Source organism: Panthera pardus, unplaced genomic scaffold (assembly GCF_024362965.1).
Source record: "Panthera pardus isolate Hobbes unplaced genomic scaffold, ASM2436296v1 HiC_scaffold_13, whole genome shotgun sequence".
In the NCBI taxonomy this organism is placed as follows: domain Eukaryota; kingdom Metazoa; phylum Chordata; class Mammalia; order Carnivora; family Felidae; genus Panthera; species Panthera pardus.
Window position 1 is genome coordinate 27,357,782 of NW_026526688.1, and position 27,536 is coordinate 27,385,317.

Sequence of the window (27,536 nt, forward strand, 5' to 3'; positions counted from 1 at the left end):
ATTTCCTTTAGTGGTCTCACCCATGGACTGTTATGCTTTGTTTTAGCTTCTGATACACTAAAGCTTTTGCTCACTGGACAAAGTCCTAAATCCATTTCTTTATAGCTTGTGTAGCACTTTAAGAATGTTTGCAACTTCAGTTTGACTTCATTTCCATGTTCTACTCATTAAAGATGCTTTCTCATAGTAATTTCCTAAATTAGTTCAATTTTATTGCAGTTCTGTTATTTGAAGTTAAATTTTGCTTTTCTCAATTATTGATTTTTCAACTCAAATTGCATTTCAGAAAGGGAGATGAAACAAATAGAAAATTCTGATAATCCAGTAACATAGCTGTCCTGTTCATCTGGTGTGTAAGGATCATCTTTTATTAATAAACCAAAAGCATACGTTTACAATATTCTGATTTGGTTTTTATCCTGATAAAATCTTGGACATCTGAACTGAGAACATTTACAAAGGTTGAGGTGGGAATGGAGGGGAGAAGGACAGTTAAGAAAGCAGTGAAGCCCTTTATTTTATGAATAGGTGTGTTTCGGGGAACTTAGTACCGATTTCCTATCTCGTCTTCAGAGACATAGGAATTAGGTCTGCTCCTATGTGATGGGCTAACATTTCTCATTATCCCACCTTCAGATCTAAAAGAGAATTGACCTGGGGCGCCTGGGTGGCTCAGTCGGTTAAAGCGTCCGCCGTAGGCTCAGGTCATGATCTCACGGTTCGTGAGTTCGAGCCCCGTGTCTGGCTCTGTGCTGGAAACTCAGAGTCCGGAGCCTGTTTCGGATTCTGTGTCTCCCTCTCTCTCTGCCCCTCCCCCGCTCACACTCTGTCTCTCCCTCCCTCCCTCTCTCTCTCTCTCTCTCAAAAATAAATAAACATAAAAAAAAAAATTTAAATAAAAAATAAAAATAAAAGAGAATTGACCTCAGTACCCAGGTAATGTAGATCCGTATTACACTCCGGTCATTGGCAGCATGAAGAAAAGAAGCCCCGGAGGGAGGAGGGTCTCTTTCACTTTGCCCCTCTCCCTGTCAGGAAACATTAGAAATGAAGAAACAACTCAGTACCTGAGACACTTACCAGAGAGGGAATCCATCATTTCAGAGCCTCTTCTTGGTACTGTTTCTGTCTCGCCTGACATGTACCCTATGTGAATGGTGTCCCCATAGTACAGGGGCACAAATGCCTCATGCTCTCGTACATCTCTGTTCCCTTATGCTTGTCTGAAAACAGAGAAGTACACCACAAAAATGGGAGTCCTTGACTCATGCAGAATGAGAGTTGGATATGTAAGTCATAATAGTTTGGATGTTTCATTCTGATGCTGGCAGTTACCTACAGAGTGAAATAAAATGGTAGGAAGGTTTCAACTCACTCTCCATTAACATTTTTCTACAAATACTTGATCTTTAAAGCATGCAGTTGTCAATTAGCTCATGTCCTTCCTTTTACCTCAATGCTTTTCTAATTGGTGTTTTTATCATATTTAAGCATTGTGTACACAAAGCACAAGATAAATACAAAAGGTTAAACATTAGCTATGCTGTGTAGCCTCTTATTAAATATTTTTAAATGTTTTTAATATAATTATATTTGGATTTATTAGTTTTTGTCTTTTAGCACTTAGATAAATGACTATATGTTGTTTGTTTGAAATTTGAGTACATTATTGCCTTTTTTTCCATTTAGTGGACTTGTGCCTCTTCATAATGCGTGTTCATATGGACATTATGAAGTCACAGAACTGCTACTTAAGGTAAAAGATGTTTTAAAACATTGGATACTGTTTGCTTTTTTTTCCCTAACTTCTCATGAGTTTTCATGTGTTGTGGGAGCCAATAAGAGTTTTAAGAAAATAAAATGTTTTTAAAAAATACTACTGTTGCCTTAAAAATGTTAAAACATTTAACTTATTTTAAATTGTCTTTAAAAGCTGAAGTGAAAGAAACTAAAATGCTTATTGGCATTTCAAAGAGTCACAGCTGAAATTTACAATGAGATAAATGTCTTCTGAGTTTTACTAAGATCCAGTGAAATGATCGCTGACCTGAAACTGTTTTTCTCAATCCAGCATGGAGCTTGTGTCAACGCTATGGATCTCTGGCAGTTCACTCCACTCCATGAGGCTGCTTCCAAGAATCGTGTGGAAGTCTGCTCTCTGTTACTTAGCCATGGTGCTGATCCTACACTAGTCAATTGCCATGGCAAAAGTGCTGTAGATATGGCTCCAACTCCTGAGCTCCGGGAGAGATTGACTTGTATGTATTTATATCTCAGACTCAACATTGCTTGCTGTAAATTGAAATATCTCATTTTTGTTTAGTTATGAAGACTGGTGTTTTGTCCAACTTGAATAACAACCTTCTATTCTTACACGTACGCTAGTTTGTAATCCTCCTTTCTGATCCTGCACTTTTCTTCTAAGGCTAATGAGGGTGAGTCAATCCATAGCCATTTATTGCATGCTTACTCTGTGCCAGGTCCTGCAAGCACAACAGTGTACAAACCAGGAAAAAAATTCTGAGCTCACAGAGCTTATAATTCTTGTGCTATTGAGCACTCACTATTTCCCAGGCCCTGCAAGGTTGCACAATCATGTTTGTGTTTCTTGTGTGTGTTATAGCCTAAGTGCAATCATTTGCCCCAATTTATTACTTTTTTTCAGTTTTTAAAAATGTTTTGAGGGGCGCCTGGGTGGCTCAGTCAGTTAAGCGTCCGACTTTGGCTCAGGTCATGATCTCGCGGTCCATGAGTTCGAGCCCCGCGTCGGGCTCTGTGCTGACAGCTCAGAGCCTGGAGGCTGTTTCAGATTCTGTGTCTCTCTCTCTCTCTGCCCCTCCCCTATTCACGCTCTGTCTCTCTCTGTCTCAAAAATAAAATAAAATAAAAAAATGTTTTGAGAGAAAGCGTGAGTGGGAGAGGGGTAGAGAGAGGGAGACACAGAATCTGAGCAGGCTCTAGGCTCTGAACTGTCAGCACAGAGCCCAATGCGGGGCTCAAACCCACCAACTGCGAGATCATGACCTGAGCCAGAGTTGGATGCAACTGAGCCACCCAGGTGCCCCAACTTGCCCCAATTTAAATAAGATCTTTTTTAAGATTTGGTGGAAGTAATATTCTCATGTATTGATATATACTACCTATATATACATATGCATGTTTTTTATTCTAATTTTAATTTTATTTTTATTTTTATTTTTATTTAGAGGGAGAGAGAGAGTGTGAGCAGGGGAGGGGCAGAGAGAGAGGGAGACACAGAATCTGAAGAAGGCTCCAGACTCTGAGCTGTCAGCACAGAGCCCGACACGGGGTTCGAACTCACAAACCACGAGATCGTGACCTGAGCCTAAGTCGGATGCTTAACCGACTGGGCCACCCACATGCCACCATATGCATGTTTTTTAGATAAGCTTTTTGTCTTGGAAGAGTTTTATGTATATATTTTTTCATTTTATTTATTTTGAGAAAGAGAACGTGCATGGGTGTGAGAGAGAGAATCCCAAGCAGCCTCCGCAGTGTGAGCCCAGAGCCCATCATGGAGCTCAGTCTTACAAACCAGGAGATCATGACCTGAGCCAAAATTAAGAGTCGGGTGCTTAACAGACTGAGCCACCCAGGTGCCCCTGTCTTGGAATAGTTTTAGATTTACAGAAAAGTTACAAAATTAGTGCATAGAGTTCTCATATACTCCATATCCATTAACGTCTTACATTTGTATGATACATTTGCCATAGTTAATGAACTAGTATTGATAGATTATTAACTAAAGACCATATTCTACTCAGATTTCCTTAGTTTTTATGTAAAGTCCTGCTTCTGTTCCTGGATCTCCCTCAGGATATTATACTACATTTAGTTGTCCTATCAAATACTGAGATCTGTTTAATTCTGTATGTGGGCATTGCAGGTCTAAATTCAACTAGGCATCACCTACCTACCATTTAACTCATCCTATGGTTGGTATTCTCTCTCAGGATTCTAAGAATAAGGTAACTGGATTTAAATGCCTGAGAAAATCTTTAAATGATAACTTAAGAAAAAGGCAGAGTCAAAATGATGATGTCATTTAAATTTAAGCAGATTTTAAACTGGTTTGTATTAAAACAGGAAGACTTGCAATTTTCACTTTGTTTAAGTAGAAATTTAAACTTATTTTGGTCCTGGCACAGATAACATCGACTAGATTACAGTCCAGCACAAACCGGATTATAACTGGGCAGATGTCTTAGCAGTGAATCCTCATAGAAATGCCTTTTTTCTCTCTCCCACTCATATGACCCTTGCCATATGTTATCTTGCATCATACAGTTCATTCTTCTATGTGCGTGTTCTATCTTCACGGTGAAATTTAAGTTCTCGAAAGATTTTTCATTTCATTCTTGTCTCCTTAGCACCCGCACAGTGCCTCGTTACCCAGTAAAAATGTGTTGATGGTACTTGTGTCTGGATCTCTCTATCTGCCCCCCTCACCCCAGCACAGTTCATTGTGAACACTGTGCACAGCAAGTTTATTGAATTGAATTGAGCTCAAAACTTTTTTTAATCTTTTGTTGTTGTTTTAATTTCCTTCTTTTAGTTTATACCCTGGACTCAGCTTTACCCTCCATGTCACCTTTGACTTATTTTTCCTTTCAAGCATTTTTCCCATTGTGAATATTATTATGAGTTTTTATAGTGTATTTCACTATCTGATTCCAGTGTACACATTATGACTTAACAGAAATTTATATAGTTTTGTAAAAGAAGTTCCCTGATTAGAGTACTTTTTCAACCTGCTCAGTATTTCTTTTACTTTATTAAATAAGATTCCGCCAAGGAATTATCTGAAGAAAAGGATTTAACAAAGTTGGAACTTCTCTGTGATTTTCATCATCATGCCCGCTGCCTTACTCTAGACATTCACGATTAACAGAGTTCTTCTTTTTTTTTTTTTTTTTCTTTTTTTAATGTTTGGGTTTTTTTGGGAGGGAGAGAGGGAGAGTACAAGCAGGGAAGGGACATAGAGAGAAGGAGACACGGAATATGAAGCAGGCTTCAGGCTCTGAGTTGTCAGCACGGAGCCCGAAGTGGGGCTCGAACCCACGAACCATGAGATCATGACCTGAGCCGAAGTCAGACGCTTAACCGACTGAGCCACCAGGCACCCCTAACAGAGTTCTTAAGAAAAGTATACAAGGGGCACCAGGGTGGCTCAGTCGGTTAAGCGTCTGACTTTGGCTCAGGTCATGATCTCTCAGTTCCTGAGTTGATGCCCCGCTTGGGGCTCTCTGCTGTTAGCACAGAGCCTGCTTCAGATTTTCTGTCCCCCTCTGTCTCTGCCCCTCCCCCATACTTTCTCCCTCTCTCTCTCTCTCTCTCTCAAAAATAAACATTAAAAATGTTTTTAATTATATAAGAAACAAACAAGATTTTGATCCTACCCATAGTTATATGCATTTTCTTTTCACACTTTTTTTTCTGCTTTTCTCTCTCTTTTTTTACTGTTTCCATGAAGCGAAATGAGCAAGGTAGTTTGGATTCTGCATATATTAAAGCTGAAAATACCGAATGTAGCTTTCATTCTTGTTCCAAAATGATTTTGAAGAGGAACTTAGGGCGCCTGGGTGACTTAGTTGGTTAAGTGTCCGACTCTTGATTTTAGCTCAGGTCATGATCTCATGGTTTGTGAGTTCAAGCCCTGCATCAGGCTCTGTACTGGCTGTGTAGAGCCAGCTTGGGATTCTTTCTCTCTGCCCACCACTCTCTCTCTCTCTGAAATAAACTTTAAAACAAAAAAAAAAACAAAAAAAAAAAACTTTTATGGCATCTTATAAGTATTAAGTTTTCAAGGTAAGTTTGAGTATAATTTGAAATTTTATTGCCTTCTTTTTGCTACGTAAGTACTTCCTTGAGGTTTTAAAAACAAATCTTTATGTAACCTTTGCATTGGGAGGGATCATTGTATTGTTGATAGATTTTTCCATTCTCTGTTTTTTTTAATCTTGAGTATACTATATTTTAAATTTGAAAGCCAATTTGGGCAGACATCTTTACTTTTTCCTAAAGAGCAAAGATAAGGAATATTTTATTTCTTGTTACTTGAGAAAATATTATGTCTAATTGCATTGTTGCATACATCCTAATTTTGTAATTTCCTTAGTATTCTAGTCCTATTACTTATGTTTTTCATAAATTTACCCTTATTTTTTTTTCTGAGTCACCTATCCTGAACTCAAAAGAGTAATTGAAAAAGTAGAATTGCTTATATCATTTTGATAGTCATAGAGCATTTGTCATTAGAGAAACAGCCAGTATGATTTGAATTCCATTTAAATTTCCCCAGACTGACGGCCAAAGCAAAACCATACTTTCTGTTTGAAATCCGTTCTCAACACATCACCTTCCTTTGCAATCGGCAGGATCCTGCTCCTTACATATGGCAGTTTGTAATTCTTCCGCTTGATTTATCCCTAATTTTATCATTAACATGAAAATCTATAATTTTGTGTTTTGAAAACACTGGTTTACTTTTACTTCATTTGACCTTAACTTTGAGTTTCTGAAGTTTCAAAGTCCTATACTTTGAGGAACTTAGCAGTGATAAGGTACCACTAAACAAGAGGTTTCATAAAAATGGTTTTTCCCCTGCACCTGCCATGACTTATTTTATAAATATTCACCATTCATGCAACAAATTGAATACATAATATACCATATACAAGCAGTGTGCTAAGCGATAGGACTACCGTAGCAAATAAGATCATGTGATCTGTCCTGTGACGTAAGGCTAATGCAAGTGCAGGGGGCTTCATAAGAAGGAATCCTAGGCCAATAATGGAAAATATCAGGTAGTCCTCACCAGAGTATCTAAACTGAGGCCTTGAACGATGATAGTAGTTCTCTTTTTTCTTTTTTAAGTTTTTATTTAAATTCCAGTTAGTTAACATATAGTAAAATCTTAGTTTCAGTAGTAGAATTTTGTGATTCATCACAGTAATAGGAGTTATTAAGGCACATATGTTTCCATGTGTGTCTTTCTCTGTCTTTTGAGGGACAGAGGGGAGTGAGATGGGGAACTCAGGAGAGGAGAGAGGAAAAGAAAGGAATTTAGTAGCAGGCAGGTGCAAAGGCTATGTGGGCTGGCCGGGGATTGCTATGTAATATGTTAGCTCACACATCATTTGCGTCTTTTTAGAAGAATTTCCAGCTTTTTGTCATATCAAAATACAAACCAAAACTGTAAAATAGAAAATATGACTCTAAGTTTTTAGTTAGAATATTGGATTTTTATTTATGCAGTTAATTAAGAAATCACTTTTGAAGAAATCTCTTACTTGCTTATATAAATCTCTTATACAAATAATAAAATACTATTTGTTCTTCGAAAAATTATCAGACTCTTGGCACTTCCCCTATAATTCAGTTCTTCCCTTTTCAGGGCTAAAACTATTAATATTTTGGCAAATGTTTCTCTAAGTGCCTTTTTTGTACCATTTCTTATATTTGGTTGTGGTGGCAATGGCAGTAGTAACAATACAAAAAACCTGGGTCAACCTGTCATACCTCTTTTGCTACTTGATTTTTCATTTAATTATGTATATTTTCATGACAGTGTGTGCAGACCTCCTGTTTTCTTCAGAGCTATAAAGTATTCCAGTGTATATATGTTTAGAACCGGCTTCCATTTGGTAGATGTTTTTGGTTGCTTGTTTTAAAACTTAGCGGGGGTAAATGTGTTTGTATGTGTGCACCTCTGTGGACTCTGAGAGTATAAAATGGTGTTATTTCAGAGCATACATTTTTCAAAATTCTTCATTAACTGCACATCCTCTGTGCCTTTATCATCCTAGCATCATGTTACTGCTATTGATAAAATAAAGTAATATGTAAAATTAGTACTTTTCTTATTTGTAATCATGCTAATGATTTTTACAGATCTTAAATCTTTTATGTCAACCATTATTTCATTGACAGATGAATTTAAAGGTCACTCTCTACTGCAAGCAGCCAGAGAAGCAGACCTAGCCAAAGTTAAAAAAACACTTGCTTTGGAAATCATTAATTTCAAACAACCACAGTCTCATGAAACTGCCCTGGTAAGATTTCATCGTTAATCCATTCCTTAGGTCTGTAATAGAAGCCCAATGTACGATTTTCATTTCAGAACCCTTAAGTAACTTTCGTATCAGAAATGCCAGAAATTTCCATTTTAATGTTGGTTGCATTGATTTTTAATTTGGTTCAGGAGATGCTTGCTTTCATGCATGAGAGAATAGATGTTTGCTCACCCTTGATTTGGGAATTATTTTTACCTTTGTCCTTACCCAACTGTATTCGAACAAGTCTACTTTTGTGGCCAATTCTTTCATAAAATACAAGATGTGATTTTCTCTATAGAATCTTTTTCTTATGGTTGCTAGGTAAAGACTGTTTGTCTTCTGTAGAATATTAAAAGTGTTTTCAGAGATACTTGCATTATCCTTTGGAGCAGTTATCCAAAGAATTATTCTTAATTTTCCAAAGAATTACTACATTCATTATAGAAAAATACGAAGATTATGAATTTTTTGTTCCAGACCATACACATTGTTTTTTAAACAGTTCATGTTTTTTCTTCTAACGTACTTTCAGAAAGATTAGCTTATTTTTCTTATCATTGGTCACATTAAATTTCAGGTATAGGGCTGGTAAAATTATTCCTGAGTTCAGAATTGAAGCATGTGTGATGCCTATATCACAGACCTCTAAATACACTTCAGTTAAAATTCCCGCATATATCCGGCGCAAAAAAGTCAACCTGTAGTCAATACCTGCCGAAAACGACACTAAAAGAGTCATCAAACTGAATGGGCCAGCTGTATGTACACTTAAGTACGTGCCTCTCAAACTGGTGTTCAGATATATTGACATTATACAGCGTTATGCCGGGAGACACCCAAAGCAACAGAATAATCCTGACCTGCTTTTTGGGAGTGTTCATTTTATTCATTAGTAAGTAGGTTTTAACTCTTAAAATTTTATTTTTTTAATGTTTCTTCTGAGAGAGAGAGAAAGTCGAGGACAGGGAGAGAGAATCCCAAAGCGGGCTCGCCACTGTCAGCACAGAGCCCAACATGGGGCTTGATCTCACAAACCATGGGATCAGGACCCGAGCCGAAATCAAGAGTCAGACACTTAACACACTGAGCCACCCAGGTGCCCCTACTCATAAAATTTGAATATAAAACATTAATATAAAACAAAGTTGAATACAAAAATCATATAAATACAGGATAAAACATTAAACTTCTGAGAATACTTCTTCCACTAAGCTCCTTCAAGTCTATTACCTCTTGCCTATCCCTGGGCGTATAGGCTTATATAGTGCCAGGAGTGGCTCTGGGGAAGATTTTGAGAACTATTTATTTATGTAGCTGACAACCCAATGAAGGATTGAACAACTGAGGTATAGATGTTTGTACCTTTGGAGAGGCAGTATTCTGTTACCTTCAAACAAGTATATCCTGGAAAATTATGCGTCGGCCAAAGGAAGAGAAACAGTCTTTCTTAATGCTTAACTAAGATAATTTTATCTCGTTTTAAAGGCCCGTGTTGGGGCGCCTGGGTGGCTCAGTCGGTTAAGCGTCCGACTTCAGCTCAGGTCACGATCTCACGGTCCGTGGGTTCGAGCCCTGCGTCGGGCTCTGGGCTGACGGCTCAGAGCCTGGAGCCTGCTTCCGATTCTGTGTCTCCCTCTCTCTCTGCCCCTCCCCTGTTCATGCTCTGTCTCTCTCTGTCTCAAAAATAAATAAAAACGTTAAAAAAAAAAATTTTTTTTTAAATAAAAAAAAATAAAGGCCCATGTCTTGCACTTCCAAGGTGTTTAGGGAGAATTTGATCATCTCCATAACATAAAATATGTAAACGTTTTTTGACATAACAGCGTTCTAAAGAGTCAGCAGATGCTACTTACTTCAGAATTCTCCTTTTAAATAGAAGTTTATTAACTTAGTTTTGTTTACTTTACAGCACTGTGCTGTGGCCTCCCTGCATCCCAAACGAAAACAAGTGACAGAACTATTACTTAGAAAAGGAGCAAATGTTAATGAAAAAAATAAAGAGTAAGTGCAATCGCAGAAGGAGGTGTTCGGCTCTTAAAGGGGAAATGCAACAAAAGTTAGGACATTACATTTTCCTTCTCTCCTCTCCATAGTTTCATGACTCCCTTGCATGTTGCAGCAGAAAGAGCTCACAATGATGTCATGGAAGTTCTACATAAGCATGGAGCAAAGGTAAGACACACATCAGAAATAAAATCCCAAATTTGGAGTTGAGTAGCTAGCTGCTTTTAAGACTATTACTATTCTCTCTGATTTTCCGGGAGAAATTAATTTGGTAAAGGACTCTTACCGTGTATTTGAAGTCATCTGTTCTCTTGTCAAGCTAATTTAAGTCCTGTTACTAATAAAAATAATGAGCTGTGTCTTATTTCCTTTAATGTCATTCTTCCGTAAAGCAATAAAATGTAGCTCTGATCTTATCATTTGAAACACATTTAACTTTGTGTTGTTGTACATTAATACTGGAATTGATATATTTCGATAGTCAACATCATTGATGGTTTATCAGAGAATAATTTATGTGAATGATAGTCAAAATATTGCTACTTACTCTAAAGAATATTTTTATTCCTTCAAACTGGTAATGATAATAATTTTCTCAAGTGACTGAAAAAATAAGAAATTTGGGGGTAACCATTTCTGTTGACGTTGTCTGAAACTATGAATTGCTTGAGGGAGGAAGGAAGCAAACTGGTTGTTTTTCAGAGGTAACTTGAATATGCATACTTTTAAATCCTCAAAAGTACATATATTTTTAAAGCAGAAGTCTCCAAAGTAGACACTTTATGGAATATACAAGATGAGCCATTGAGATAGGAAAAATATTAGAATTTTAATTTTTTTAATCGTAATTTCTTATTTATGAATAAAGAAGTTAAGATCTACTAATATTTAATACAAAGATTGATGCTGGCTCCCTCTACGTGTCTGTGTGTCAGCCTGTCTGAGTCGTTCAAGGTGTTTCCTCTGAGGAGAAGGGGAGGCTCAGTCGGGAGGGGTTGTCACTGACAGACTTACTCATCTGTTCACATCCAGCATGTTGTGACATGTTGTACTTTACACGTGTCCACACGAGTAGATTCATGGGTACCATCCTAAACGGTAGATCCTTCATAAATAACATTGTTGGTAATCCGAGGGAATGACAATTTGATGCATAAAGAGGTTGTCTGGCTATTTCATGAATTAGTATTTTCAAGAATATTGATCTTAGTTCTCGTGCTTTTTTTTTTAATGAAAATAAGAGGGTTCAAAATTTGTTGTCATCTATGATGACAAATGACTACTTGCATGTAGATATTTTTTTACTTGGATGTAGATACTTTGTTTAAGAAAGAAACATACTCAGGCCCTTAAAGGCAAATATTACATATTTTAGAGTAAATGGGAAAGTGACTGCATTTTTAAAGAAACTTCAAAAAATGAAGGGGACGTTTTGAGAATAGATTTTTGGAAAATGTCCACTGTTTTGTGATTTTGTTGCCAAAAAATGATGTAAATGTATCACCCAACTGTTACATCTACATGTAATTTAAAAACTGGAAAACAATTTTCCAACTTGTTTTAAAGTCTTTCTTAATTTGTGTTTAGGTGGTTTTTGAACTTATTAGAAAACATCAAGAAGGATGAAATTTTACTAGCAGAGTTTCAATTAAAACATTAGCATGGTTAAGTAAATTACATTAAAAATAAGCATCGTGGGGGCACTTGGGTAGCTCAGTCGGTTAGGTATCTGATTCTTGGTTTTTGGCTTAGGTCAAGATGTCACAGTTCATGAGTTCAAGGCCCACATCAGGCTTCATACCGACAGTGCAGAGCCTGCTTCAGATTCTCTCTCTCCCTCTCTCTCTCTCTCTCTCTCTCTCTCTCTGCGCCCCTCCCTTGCTCACTCTCTCTGCCTCTCAAAATAAATAAACTTCCAAAAATGTTTAAAAAATAAGCATTGTGATTTAGTAGGCATTGCTAACAGTGAGTGCACTTTTTCCAGGGGCTCTAACTTGTTTCTCTCCCATCTTTTGAGCTAATATGGTCCATGGGACCAGCTATTGAAAATGAACTTAGAATCAGATCCTCAAATCTACATTGCAATTTTCATAAGATTTTTTAAGGTTTTTTAGTTGAGCCCGAAGGTATTTTGTACATTAGTATAAAATGTTTTCATTTTTAATTGTGTCATCTCTTTCCCATCCTTTGTAATTTCTTTTTATATAGGTTTTATATGTTTCTCTCATATATTAGTATAGCACTGTTTCTTAAGGTTACAGATGAACACATATGTATATTGAGAGGTTTCTCAAAACATTTTTTTATTCATAAGGTTCCCAGTCCAATAATTTAGATATCCTTGCTTTAAAAGGACAATTGGTATTTTTATCTAAAAAAGTCAGGATGACCTAGAATGAGAGGGAACAGCACTCTACCAATTTATTACCTGTTCTGAGGGTACAACTCCTGCATTGTTATATAAATAATGTCTTGTTGCTCCATCTAGCAGAAAATACTAAGCTAAGTGGACTCTCTGCTATACTTAAGAGCATTTTTGTTTACCACTGACCCATTTTTAAAAACAGTTTATGGCATTTATAACGTTCTTGAAAACCCATGAACAATGCCCTTCCTTTTTGAAAAATACCTATTTGTTTTCTCCCATGAGTCATTTTATTTCATGGCGTTTCAGTGAAAAACAGCACGCGTTTCTAAGCTCTCCCAGTCAGCCCTGCTCTAGCTCTGTGGTTCTCAACCTTACTCTGCTCCTCGTCTTCACGGGATATCCTCATCGATAACGTCTCAATTCATCAGTGGGGTATGTGCAGTTTTAAACACTGTCGGTGATACAGAAGGACTTTTAGACTAGTTTACCCTCCCTAGTCCTTCCACTATAGTTCATCCAAATCCAGAACTCCTGCTATTTAGGCCCTTTAAATGGAAAATAAATCCTACTGAATCAGGGTTCTGAACCAATAAATAGTAGTTGCCATCCTCCGCACTCAGTTATTCCCTGGTTCCAACTCAGGCTGATGTCCCTCAGGGTTGGCTTATTTGGTGACTAATGTGTTGATAAAAACTCACTTAGCTACTTTTGGGCCCCATTGTTTGCTTGCTTAGTGTTCTTTCTGGAGAACTCACGGTTTCAATTTGATTTTTGGACAACTAATGCTTTCCATCTGATTCTAAAAACACCTTCTGATCAAGCAGCACCACCCTTGGATTAGGATTCAACCCTTACACTGTTTCCACCATCCTGCCTCCTTTCCCTCCTCATGTCAAGTTCCCAGGCTAAGGCTAATAAGTCAGAAAAGGCAGAGAATTGGATAGGGAGATCTAATACCATGAACTAATCTGTCTTAGTTTGACAGATAGAACTTAGTAATCTTTACATAAGCCAAAACATTCTTTTGCTCAAAGCTTGATGATAAAGCTCAGGTTCACTATGCATGTTAAGCTAAACATACTGGGAATGTAACAGACAAGCATACTTTTCACTGTACAGTCCTCCACTTTCTAGTCCCGTGAACTTGGAATTAATTTTCTGGAATCCTAATTCACCCATAAGTGATTATGTGTGTATTGATACCTGTGTGTGTATGTGTGTAAAAATTAAATGAGCTTATGTATATATAAGTGTGTGGTATAATATCTGACATACAAGCAATACTTTAATTACTTGTAAATATGAGCACTGTATTTTTCCATATTTGTCTTTTCAGACATATGTTACATATTTCCCTTAATCACCTAAATTTTTATGTAAGATTTATATATCGGTTCCTTTATAATTTGTTTTGATCCATTAACGCAAGAAATACTGAGATGCAAAATGATTAAGACTGTATGCTAGATACTGTGGAAAGTACCAATTTGAAGTTTATGCAGTTACCAAACTTGAAGCTAATCCTAAATCCAATTTAATGGCATGAGTAATGAAGGAAGAGAAAGATGAAAGTAACTTATGAAGAAATAGTTATATACGTGGAAATGAATCGGGCATTAGAACAGACTTAGAAAAGGGTGGTACAGTTCAGGGAAGTGAGGAAGCTAGAGAGAAATACTGGTTTCCTATGCCTTGATAATTTTGTACTTAGAGTTGATATGAGATAGGGAGGGACATTTAGTATCACTAGCAGTTGGAAATAATTGCACTAGAGTGTGAAAGACAGTCTAGGTAGGGTTAGAAAGATCTTTTGGAAAGCCATGAACATAGTGATCATGCATTCCAAGGTAGAGAAAGTGTAGAGAGATGCGTTGAGAATTTAGGAAAGGACCTTTGCAAATTACCATGTTTGAAGGGCAGCAATGGGAAGAGAAAACTGAAAGATCCATCACAGTGTCTACTGAGTACAGTAGGAGTGTGAAGAAGTAACAGGTGCTACAAAGAGAAATCAAGGTAGGCAATGCCATTTAACTTAACAACTTTTATATAAAGGCTTTGGCAGCTTTTGAAGGAGGTGTTCCAAAGATACAGGGGCAGAGAATTATATTCAGAGTCTTGGCAATAAGCGGCATACTCAAAGTGGGTAATTTGAGGAAAGTTTAATAAAAGAATTATATACAAAGGTGGGCATGGTTTAGGGATATGAGCAAGGGATAGCAGCAAATGGGGAGACATTATCGTCCCTGGGCCCAAAGGGGCAAAGAAGCAGAAGAAGGTAGCTATTTGGAGAAGGTCTCCTGACACCACCTGCAGCTTTTGATAGGGGGTATATCTGACCCCTACCCCTCACACCCCTGCTCCCCACCAGTCTCTTGCCATTCCCTCCCATTGTCCAAATGTAGCAACTTAAAGACCAAAAGAACCCATTGATATGATCCATATTAAGTAAGTTTCCCAGGACATCAAGCAGGACATCGAGCAGGGTGGAGGATAGGTAGGAATCTGGAGGGGCAAGCAGGCAGTAGTCAGAAAAAGGATAGGAAACAGATGGCTTATAAAGAAAGGAGAGTTATAAGAAAATGGGGGTATTAGCCAACTCATTTGAAAAATCAACTTTTATAGTGGAGTAAATTTCTATTTCTAAAAAAAGTCAAGTATCTCTACCAATCCCCTGCTTTGCGAGATTGCTATAAAGCCTAAATGGGAGAGACATGAAGATTTTATCCTTCATGTGGCAGTTTTTTCTTTATTGCTGTTAGCCTACCCTGACATTCTATTGCTACTGCTGTGTCTGCTATCATTATTAAGTAGAACTTAAGTCCCAACTGCATATGGTATTATTAATACCTAAAAATGAAAGGTTTAATTCAAAAGTGTTTTTTTTTTTCATATAGAAAAGCACTTGCTATTCTGTCATTACTTGAGCATCTGTTAAATGTGTGGAACACGGAGAAGTTTGATTGTTCATTTGTCTTAATTTGACAGATTTATTTATATTGTATGTAAGAAGAAATTGTGTCAATAGTAATTGGCATTAAGTGGGCTTATTTCTCACATTGAGAAGTGATGAAGAGTCTTTGCTCACTTTGGGGAAATGTGTTATCTCATTATAAGGATCTGATTAATGCTCTTCAAGAGGTGGGTTGATAAGCAGTTTCTGTTAGCCCAAAGATGTTAAAATGCTTTCAAAGCTATAGATGTAAAGTATCTCTAATCGTTCAGTTATCTGCAGTTTGAGCATATCAGCACAAAGAGCAAAAGGCCCAGTGTCTCAGAAACATTTTAGTTACCAGTAACAGATCAATTGAATCTAGAGTAAGCACAAATGGAAATCTGTTTTATACTTATATAAATGTATGCTTATTACTTTTCTGAGATTACCCATATTGTTATCCCATAGAAATAATCTACAGGATAGAAATAATCTACAGGAATTGTAGCTGAGATTTACAAAAGACTAGAACAAGGAATGTGGAAACTATTGAGTACCTCGACTGCATTCTCTATCTGTGTGTGTGTGTGTGTGTGTGTGTGTGTGTGTCTGTCTGTCTGTCTCTCTCTCTCTCTGGTCGCTTGGGTTTCTTTTCTGTGTTTGTCTTAGTTCATCTGCTTCATTCTTTTAATAGACTACATTTTTCTGTTTTACTTCTCTATGGCTTAAATATGGACTTGGTAGCCCCTGTTTTATGAGTCTTTGTCTTAAAAATATAACACCTGCAGCTACAGTCTCTCCTGAGTCTCAGGGAGGAGAAAGGGAGAATCTGAATGAGATCTCAGTTTGTTCCACATGGCCATCGGATTGGCTCCCACTCGTCCAATCAGCTCTGCTCAGGAGGTCGTTTCTCACACAGGGCATGTGAGAACGTGAGCGCCCTTTTAATAAAGCAAAGCAAACACATACCATTATGATATATCTCTTTTGTTTCTTTTAAAATTCCACATGAATTTTGAAGGTTTGCAAATAATAATACACTCGAGTTCAGCTAGTAAATGTTAAAGGATTAAAAACCCTTTAAAGTAAAATATTGATTGCTGTATCAGAATTTGAGTTAAGAATTAAATTGTGGTCATTTTGTCTATTTCATTCCTCACAGGAGAGGCTTTAATTATGTCTATCCTCCTTATAACAGTGCTCTGTAAATATCTGTAAAACTTTAAAATCAAATTAAATTATACTCTTACTACAGGTAAAGTAAGTTAATTATTTTCAATATTTTACAATTCTGTCAACACTGGCATTTAACTTCTTTTTTCCTTCAAATTTCTAGGGAAAGAATATATATTTTTTGGTTAGAGAATATCTTAAGAGTCTGATGTTCATGTAGTATACACACTAGTATGATGAAAACAGTATTATCAGAATTTACTAATTTATTGTTCTTGTGAACCATTTACTTACCAACCATTTTTGAACATCCAACTTGTACCAGGCATTGCACTTGTTACTGTGGGGTATATATGAAGTTTGGATTTGATCAAGAGTCTTCTCTGAAGGGACTTAAAATCTAGTAATAGTCTTATCTACTATAGTCAACGCCAATATCTATCATACACATTGGAAAGTGATATATAAGAGAAGTATGGGTAGATTGCTATTCAGAGAACGGTTACTTCCATTGGTGGTTAACAGGCTGGAGGAGAGATTGGAGAAATTTCATGAAGAAAGTAGGATTTCAGCTAGGAATGTCTAGGGATTAGATATATAGAAATTGGCAAAATACAAATAATATTTCAAGTAATGACTCAAGCAGGAAAGCAGTTAGTCAGGAGTTATAATTAGTGAGCCCAGGGGTACTGAAAAGGAGAATAATGAAAATCTTGAAAATATACGTTGGAGCAGGGTCTTGGTAGTTTCGATGGGAGAGTTTTGATTTTGTTCTCATAATACTGAGAGAGCCATTGGGAAGTTTTGAACAGGTAGGTGGCCTGCACAGAATCCTGCTTCAGGAAGGTAGATACTTCCTAGAAGGCTACTTTCTCCTATAAGGCCAATTACAGAAATGTAGACTATGTTATAATATGCCTGCCACCTGTTCCCTAGGTTATAGTCTGTCTACCAGGACATAGACCTATTTCAAATCCCTGTCTTTTGCTCCTCTCTTGCAGATGTGTTAATGCCTTTGTTTTAACTCTTCACTTTCACTTTCAGAGTGTCCTGATTGGGGAGAAAGTACATTGTCATTCTAGCTAAAGGAATACAGAGACTGTTTTCAGTGCTCAGGTTACTTGAAACCCAGTTTAGATTGAGATATACCCACGTTCAGCAGCTAAAGTAGAATTATAATGTGAGTTAACAATAAATGCCTAATTACAGCAACATCACAGAACTGTTCATGATTAATTACCAAATAAGTGATGTGGACAATAATAGCTTTAAGTTTAGGCGAGAGATTAACTCAGTCTTGAGGTTAGCACTTTGAGACGAGGCTATTCACACGGATTCGAATATTGAGAGGCTCCCCTCAGCCATTTCTTTATAGTTGGTTTGGGGTTTTCAGGATTGTTTTGGCATATTTGAATCATACTTTTTTTTAATGATTTTTTTTAAGTTTTATTTTCATTTATTTTGAGAGAGACAGAGATAGTGTGAGCAGGGGAGGAGCAGAGAAGAGAGAGAGAATCCCAAGCAGGCTCCACTGTCAGCACAGAGCCCAACACGGGTGTTGAACTCACAAAATCGTGAGATCATGACCTGAGCCAAAACCGAGAGTCAGACACTTAACCAACTGAGCCACCCAGGCGACCCTGAATCATAGTCTTATGTCCTACAGGACATAAGACATAAGACATATATTTCAGGCCAGATGCCATTGTGATTTTGTATCATGTATCTAATTACCATCTATAGGAAAATCATTATTTACTACTCAGAAATAGAAAAAAAAAGTGCATACCTCAGGTTTCTTTCTCTAGATACAAGGGAAAAAGGGGGAATATATTTTGTCTCTAAAACTGCCAGATATGTTTTTTTCTCAAGCCAAGTCCTAACCACACATATGTAGCATTTTTCTTATTTGAGTCAGTTTCTGTACTTCAGTGAAAATAATCTCCTTGGTGCTGAATGGTAAGCATCTTTGATGGCATCTTATATCATATCCTCATGGTGGAGATTGTGATGGAAATAGGACTGGCTCTAAAGAAGACTTGGTCACAAAAACTGATGCAAAACTCCCTGAATTCTTCCAGAAATATGTATGTTGGTGGTTTCAAATTATACACACACACACACACAACACACACACACACACACACACACACACAGGTTGTATCTCTTTAAAATATGAATAATAAGTTAATGGTGGTATATATATAAAGTCTGTCAAATATATCATTTAGGTTAAAAACATAAAACTTACAGAGAGCAATATACATATGTATATGCATATATTTATACATATATTTTTTTTTAATTTGAAAGTTCTTAGAAGAATCCTGTGAGTGGCAATCTCATTTATTTAGTTATCTCAGCTTGAATGACCATTTAAGTACTTAATTATATGTATAATACAAGACTGTATTTTGGGTTTTTTTTTAGGAGTTTGATTCTTACATTTAAAGAATATTTTAAATGTTGTTAAGCCTGTTTTTTGACTGAGTGAAGAATTGTCAATGTGTGAGTCAAAATTGTCAAAGCCAGGAGGACACACACACACACAAACGCATGACTTTCAGGTCATGGGCTATATTCTGTACGTTGGTGGGCCCTTTTAGCCAGTGCTTTCATTTATAGATTTTGTGGATAACATGCCCAAGTCATTTAATCTCCTATATTTCTCCATCAGTAGAGTGAATTACTATCATTTGCCATTTGTGTAACTTACAGAATGGTAGCAGAGTCATAAATCCAAACTTATGGGAACCTTTAAACAATTAACGCTCCCTGTAACTCTCTGGGACCACAGTGAAATATAGACTAGCTCCAAAATATCACTTTTCTACTGTGAAACTGAATTAGAGCAGCAATGCAAATCCTGCCAGATGACCCATTTAAAAACTCGGGGACATGCTACAGGTGTAGTCCTATAAAATAGTTCCTGCTGCCCTCTAAAAACAAAGTTATCACCAACCTTGGAAGGCACGTACATTTTGGACTTCTGTGCCTTGAACTACACATGTGGAGGGAAGAAAATTGGACTAACCACCTTGTAGAGAGCCCTGATTGTATCCCGTGACTGGTGGATAAAAGAGTAAACAAAGGTAGAACATTAAGGGTGTTGATAAAGTTAAATCTAAGAGGAAGTTAGGGACTTTAATTTTTGTTTTCAATTTTGAATCAATTTAAAGGTCAGTAATGACTCCAACAGACAGTTGATTTCCCATCCAATAATCACTTTCCCCCTTCTTTGCTTCAGAACAGGGATCAGCAAATGCATTCTTAAAAGTCCAGATGGTAAATACTTTAGGCTTTATGGATACTTCTCTAGCCATTTTAAATGTAATTGTTTGAAAACCTAAAAATCGTTCTTGGCTTGCAAGCAGTACAGAATAGTCACCTGGTCGGAATTCACCCACGGGCCATAGCTTGCCTCAGCAACCTTCTTCTGTGGAGCTCTACTTTGTTCAGTTTTGGGAGCTCCACAGAAGGCTGGGTCTGACACAGTTCTGGTGATCTTACTCTCCTTGCTAGTGACTGGTATAGGCATGGCTTCAGGAAGCGTTTCTGGTTCCAGGCATGAGGAGAAGTCCTCTGGGAAAGGTTTCTTCTCTCTTACAATAGATGTATGAGACATCCTTTTGGGCTTTCGCTGAGATTTATGGAGCTGTTTGCACAGAGCTGCCATTGATATCTTTGGACCATAGAAGGACCAGCCTGGAGTCCTGAGATCGGGGAATCTGAGAAATTTGACATTTGCTTCTAGTAAGGAATAACCCTTCCTCACGAAAACCCTTGTGGGATGTTTGTTTAATGTTTTCCCTGTCATCCATCCTTGTTCATTCTATGGGTTGTACACAGTTCCACCAAATTATTCCACTTGTTTCCATGGAATGAGTGCTCCTGTTAAATATCGCTGATACTTTTCTATCACTTCTAGTGCTTCAGCTATGTTGTCTGATAAAGCACTCCATATTCTTTTGTTGCTGTGGTAACTAGAGTTTGAGGGGGAAATTCTCTCATTATAAAAAATACATTTTCTAAAGCAAAGAATTTTATGTTACACTGATCTGTCTTGTACTTTAAGAAAGTTTGGTTTTCTGAAATATTAGAATACAATACTACCTTGGGAAGGAGCAGATGCCTTCTATACATAAACAGGGATGAGGACACAAAGCTTCAGTATATCAGCATGGTTTTAACTTTCTAGTGTTACCAATCAGTCCTCATCAAATGGTTGGAATTTTTTTCAGCTAAACATAAAAAATTCCTTTTATAAATTAACTCTAAACGACTTATACATTATTTTTTTCACTTATTCACAAGATATTAGTGAAGCTCCATGAAATGCCCTATACCTTTTATATTTCTGGGAGTGGGGAGGGTAGAGGGAAGAGTTACATTTAAGATTAAGTCATAATTTCTGCTTTTAAGTCGCTTACAATTTCAATAGAGCATCTAGAACAGAGCCTGATATTAGCAAGTGCTTAGTAAATGTTAGTTGCATCCCTTCCTTACAAGACTTCTTTGGAGGTAAACAACCTGGTTCTAATTTTGACAGCCAAATGCGAGGGTAAGGAGCGTGAGAAGAGAATAATTACTGGGTAGAGAAATGAGAATACGTGTCAGTGGAGCTGCATTCAGAAGCAGCCATCCAAAACCGAGAGGGGGAGTGGAACAAGAAAAGTTAATGTACATAACGTTAGAGAGTGGTGATTTGGGGCCCGATTTCACTCCATGAGTGCATGCTCCAGGGTGAGTGAGAGAGAGAAGGGAATCTGCTGTTTTCTGTATTGCACTCAGTTTCACCATGCAAATGCATTGAGAGAACCTCTCCTCACACGTAGTGTGTTTATACTGTTTAAAGATACTGTATGTACTTTGGTGTTCGGTTGATCTGTTCACACATTGAAGGTGAAACGAGTGTTGAATTTACTGAGAAACCCTAGGTCTGTCTCTGCCATTGCATTGCTAAGGTATTTTCAAGGATAATATTGACCAAAGGCAAACTTTACCTTTTGCAATGACTTTAGAAACGAACATCTTCATAAAATGGGGTTCCAGGGTGATCTAATAAAGCTAGAGCATAGCAGGCCTATCACATTGTGATGAAAAAATATAGTAGAAAGGAAGGGAGTGTGAAAGTAAATTACAGATGGTCTTAAATGACATGCTGAAGAATTCAAGGTTATTTGAAGGCACTGAAGAGACCCTCAGTTTGAGCTGAAGAATAACTTTAGGTAATATCTGAATTTTGGAGTAGTAATTCTCAAACCATGTTACCGTGGTTTAACAAGCTGTATTGAGAATTTCTGTCACTCTGATTAAATAATTTAGTGAGTTTCTTATGCAATTTCCAGAAAATCATTAATGATTAGAATATTCCCAATTTTAAGTTTTTCTCTTGTGGTGAAGTAACAGAAATGTTCATAGAAAAAGTCAAGAAATTTAGTTTGGTAGCTTATGTTTTCCATCAATACATGGTAATGGCTGTGTTTTTATGTTGCCTGTATAAACAGTCACTTTTCTGCTGGCAAATGAGCTCTAATTAAATATGTCAGTATTTCATGGCAAATTTTGTGAAACACCATTAAGAATTTAGATGAACCCTTGCCTGAACAAGTGTGACCGCCTTACTAATAATGATGAAAGACTGGAGACATAGAGATCAGTTGTCTTAAATATTTTCTTTCCTTAATCTTGTATTTATTTGGTGGGTGTGGACAAATGCTTAAAATAACCTACTAGCATATATTTGTGAATTCACTACATGTCCTTAAGAGGAGCTTTCTAGAGGACCCAGAAAACCTATATAATACAATCCATATTCTCAATAGCCATGACTTTAACTTGGTGAACAAAAACTACCCAGGTGTTATAATTTGTAAGATAGTGCTAACTTGACATGGATATTTGGAAAGTCAGTAATCATCAAGCCTTTAAGCAACAAAAACACTTCCTGAGAGAGATGAGACTTGTACTAGATTTCATAATCCAGAAAGGCAGACAGAGGGCTTGTCTGAAAGGAGCAGCATATACAATGAACAGGGACTGTGGTCTGATTGGAATAGAGGGTATTTACTGGGGCATCCTGGATATTTTGGGGGACCTCCTGGAAAACAGGTTTGATCAAATTATGAATGTGATTCCAAAGCTTAATGTTGTCTTAAACAGTCTGAAGACTAGTTAAATGATTCTTCCTTTATAACTCTTCAAAGTTTTAAAAATGGAACATCTGAACCTTTAAATCTTTCTGGGCGGAGTGGGGGGGGGGTTGTTAAATGTGTTGGTAATTCAATGAGAGCATTCTGTTATAATTATTTACTAAAATTAGAAGAGAAATGTAATTAGCTACTTTGTCTTTGCCTACATACCCTGCTGTCTTTATATTACAGGAGCAAGTTTGGTAAAACCCATTCATCCAGAAGTATTTAATGTGCATCTCAGATGTGGCAGGCAGTGCAGGTCAGGGTCCCTCCCTCAGGGATCTCACATCCTAGTTGTTGAGGGGAGTGGCCGGGCGTGGAAGATGGACAGGAAGACAGTACTCAGGGAAAGGATGAGTATGTCGTCATTTGTATTTGGAAGGTGGTGAGACTAAGAAAGGGATATTTTTTCAGAAGCAGAAAACAAAGGTTAACAGTGAATAGTCTGTGGCATTTTTCAAAAACCTTTGACAATTTATTTTTCTCGTAGAAACTTATTTGCTAGGGTGTAAAAGGGAACAAACAGATGCTCAATGCCGTGTGCCCACCCAATGATCTTTCAGATGAATGCACTGGACACTCTTGGTCAGACTGCTTTGCATAGAGCTGCCCTAGCAGGCCACCTGCAGACCTGCCGCCTCCTGCTGAGTTACGGCTCCGATCCCTCCATCATCTCCTTACAAGGCTTTACGGCAGCGCAGATGGGGAACGAAGCCGTGCAGCAGATTCTGAGCGGTGAGTTAAAGCAGATGAATGGTGAGGTCTCGGCTTCCCGCTTCCCGTTTCACGGCCACCGATCTAAGCAGACAAACTTTGCACCGCTTGTTTTAAGTAGCTCCTTGGAAGGCTTTCTTTGCCTGAGCATCTCTCATACCTCTCCTTGCTCCCAGTTTAGCCTGAGACCCTCCCTATCAGGCTTTTTGGTGGAGTGAGGTAGGTGTCATGAGAAGGAGACCTATGCTCTGTTTTTTCAGTTTTAAATTGAAAATCCGACTCATGGGTGTGACAACCAGAGGTGACTTAAGGCTCATATAAACAGTGTGGAATTTTGGTAGCTCTCAAATCTATCAAATAGAGAAAATTAGAAATCACTCATATGGTAATGATCTTTAATTGACTGTTCTTACATATGTGATAGCCTGACCTGCTTTTTTGTAATTCTTACCTTCATTGTGTCATTATGAGATTATCTTGGTTTTTTTTTCTAGCTTAAATATAATTATAAAATCTTGCCGAATGGTAGTGCCTTCCTAGAACAGTATTAGATATTTTAACTCTTTAACTTGTTGAGGGAAATCAAAGGTAAACAGATATGAAAGTAGATTAGTTTCCCAAGCCCCCAAATTAGAGGAAATAACACAGTCTAGCTATTAAAAAATGGTGGACAGAATTAATTTGGTGTAATTGACTCTTCTTTCCCATCCCTTTTATTTTGTCTGTGGGTTATATCTGCTCTAGAATGACATAACCGACTGGAAGAGTTAAATGGAGAAGGAAGGCTACAGACTAGTAATCCCGAGTCCCAGTTTCTTTCTCCTGCCTGTAACCCAGTAGTTCTTTACGCCATCAGGCACAGTGCCCCCTTTTTGTAATGAATATTCTATAACATCCCCTTTTCTTATACAGAAATGAAATGTATACATAATGTGACCTACCTTTACAGCTACCTTCTAAAAACTCATATTAAATGCCCTAACTATAATATAAAGAATGACAGTAAGTTACAATAAAATAATTTATGATTATTATAATAGTAATAGCTTGGGCAAAACTACACTAGAAGATAAAAATATACCCCACAAATATCTGAAAGACCCCCCAAAAGTACAACACAGTTGAGCATCACAGCTGTCTACTAAAATAGGGAACTTTCCAGACTTGTGGAGCTCATATGTGTTAGAGCTGAATCAGAGCTAACCAACCCCCTAAGAGTGTGCCACACTGTAAGAGCTAGTAGTTAGGATTTACTTTCCTCAGGCTAATTCATTGGGAGGTAGTATCGTTCAACTTCAGTCTTAGATGGTTGATCTTGAGTTGAAGTAAGCCCTATCTAGGACACCTTTACTATCAAAACTAATAAGATCGTAAAGGAATGAAATTTCCTGTTATAGGATTTCAAGTTTAAACTATGAAAAACATGACTTCATTTAACTTCCTGTTTCTATAGAGCAATAGAACATTTACTTAAAGGAGGTAATCATGCTTTGACTAGGAAATAGTTCTGCCTTCCCAGTAAATTCTAATATAATTCCAAAAGGTGTGATTTTTGTTCAAACATTCTAAATGTTTTTCTTCTGCTTTTTACCAAGAACCATTTAGTGCTGAATTTTCAGTTAGTTTCTTTAAATTGTAACCATAAATCAGGCAAACAGATAGCCATCACGTTAAAAATTCTTAATAATACTACGCATAATTTAGAGATAATTGACAAAATGGAGAAGAAAGGATTGAATAAATTAGGCAGATTTGATCCATTAATGTTTCTTAAATGTCTTCTAAATCAATGCAATTAGAGTATATGACTTCTGGTAAAAGATAAAATTAAATACTGAATCACAAATGAAATATTTTATTCAATTATTCTGATAATTCTTCTTAGAAGTTTGTTTGGAAGATAAAACATTAAATAGGTAATTAAATGCTTAACATAGGATATGCCAGAACTTTTTGGTTTAATTCTTAATATTCTTTATTGATATGGAAAAATAATACAGTAGTAGAATTATATGATAAAATCTTGCCCTTAGAAAGGTTTTGAAATGGGAATTGTTTTTTGGAAGAGGAGACAATTTTTTTTTAATTTTTAATTATTTGAGAGAGAGAGCATGCACACGAGTGGGAGAGAGTGGCAGAGAGAGGGAGGGAGGGAGAGAAAATCTTAAGCAGGCTCCATGCTGAGCGGGGCTTGAGCTCATGACCCTGGGATCATGACCTGAGCTGAAACCAAGAATTGGATGCTCAACCAAGCCACCCAGGTGCCCCGAGGATACAATGTTTTAAATTAATATTTCTGTGAGCAACTTGAGTATCTTTAGTCTGTGGACCATGTACTAGCTGGACTTTTTGCTTGTACCTAAATTTACTAATCCAATTCCAGTTTATATCTCTAATGACTCCTAAAAGAATGCATCAGTCATATAGGATACATACCAGGTTATTGGAGTTCTGTTCTGGGTAACATTTTTATGAAGATACATTTAACTAATAATGTTGATACCAGGTTTAAGATCCACTTTTAGAAACCTGCACTTCCAGCTCTCAAGTCAGTAATTGCCAATAGTTTACATTAATAAAGTTTGAATTAGGGGTGCCTGGGTGGCTCAGTCGGTTGTGTCCAACTCTTGGTCTCGGCTCAGGTCATGATCTCATGGTTCATAGGTTGAAGCCCCACATCAGGCTTCATACTGACAGTGCAGGGCCTGCTTGGGATTCTCTCTCTCTTTCTCTGTCTGTGCTCCTCCTGCACTTGTGCACTTGCTCACTCTCTCTCAAAATAGTTTAAAAATAAATAAATACTTTAAAAATAAAATAAAGTTTGAATTGTAAACTGTTGGCAGTATTTATGTCAAAATTAATGTCAGCAGCTTTTTATAAACCAGAATTTTATTTATTTATTTATTTATTTATTTATTTATTTATTAAATGTTTATTTTTGAAAAAGAGAGAGAGACCGAGAGAGACAGAGCACGAGTGGGGGAGGGGCAGAGAGAGGGAGACACAGAATCCAAAGCAGGCTCCAGGCTCTGAGCTATTAGCACAGAACCCCACATGGGGCTCGAACTCATGAACCCTGAGATCGTGACCTGAGCCAAAGTCGGACACTTAACTGATTGAGCCACCCAGGCGCCCCAATGAACCAGATTTTTAAAACATGATTTCAGAAGATTTGACTTTTTTCTCCAGACCTGCTTTCTCTATATTCTGCTGTGTCCAGTGTAGTAGCTACTAGCTACTTGTGGCTAAATTTAAATTAACTAAAATTAAATAAAAATTTTAAATCTGTTCATCATTTGTCCTAACCACATATGACTAGTGGCTACTATATTACCATAGATAAAGAATATATCCAGCATCACAGATAAATTTTTTTAAACAGTATGTTTAGGCTAGACCTTGCCATGAATTATTCCTTTTTTTTTAATGTTTCTTTATTTTTGAGAGAGAGAAAGTGTGTGAGCAGGGGAGGGGCAGAGAGTGAGAGAGACACTGAATCCAAAGCAGGCTCCAGGCTCTGAGCTGTCAGCACAGAGCCTGACGTGGGGCTTGAACTCATGGACCACGAGATCATGACCTGAGCTGACGTCACTCACTTAACCAGAGCCACCCAGGCACCCTAGAATGAATTATTCTGACTGTATATTCCAGTGTGACTATTCCATTACTTTTACCTAATCATTTATAGAGGTAAGGATTTGGAGATTTATAAGAGCTAAATTAAATACTGAAATCCCCACTTACATTTGCACATTGAAATAAGTCAGTAAGACCTATTGCCAGTCCAGTGACAGCCAGTCTACAGGAGACTTGTTTTTGTTCTGTTTTGTTTGTTTTTTAATAGCAAACTGCCTTCTGACCTTTGGAACTTTCAGTTTGGGTTTCTTCTCTTTTCTTTTTTTTTTTCTTTTCTTCTCTTTTATTTTCTTTTTAAAATTCTGGTAAGCCAGAATAGAATTGGAGAAAAAATTAGAAGCCTATCTTTAGCCTTTGACTCTAAGTGAAATCTTTAATTTCATACTCTGAAAAAGCCAGTGTGCTCATAAAGGAATTTACTGATACAGTACTTTGCA

General features: G+C 37.2%; 1 protein-coding gene across 2 annotated transcripts in view; it reads left to right on the forward strand.

The window, feature by feature from the left end:
- Window positions 1–27,536, forward strand: part of TNKS (tankyrase) — a 209,866-nt gene that overhangs the window by 134,361 nt on the left and 47,969 nt on the right. For both annotated transcript variants that reach the window (XM_019466806.2, XM_019466805.2), the window contains exons 7-12: window positions 1,690–1,756; window positions 2,072–2,258; window positions 7,954–8,075; window positions 9,988–10,079; window positions 10,172–10,250; window positions 23,313–23,484. In XM_019466806.2, the coding sequence (XP_019322351.2) occupies window positions 1,690–1,756; window positions 2,072–2,258; window positions 7,954–8,075; window positions 9,988–10,079; window positions 10,172–10,250; window positions 23,313–23,484 (719 nt within the window). The remainder of the gene's footprint in view (window positions 1–1,689; window positions 1,757–2,071; window positions 2,259–7,953; window positions 8,076–9,987; window positions 10,080–10,171; window positions 10,251–23,312; window positions 23,485–27,536) is intronic.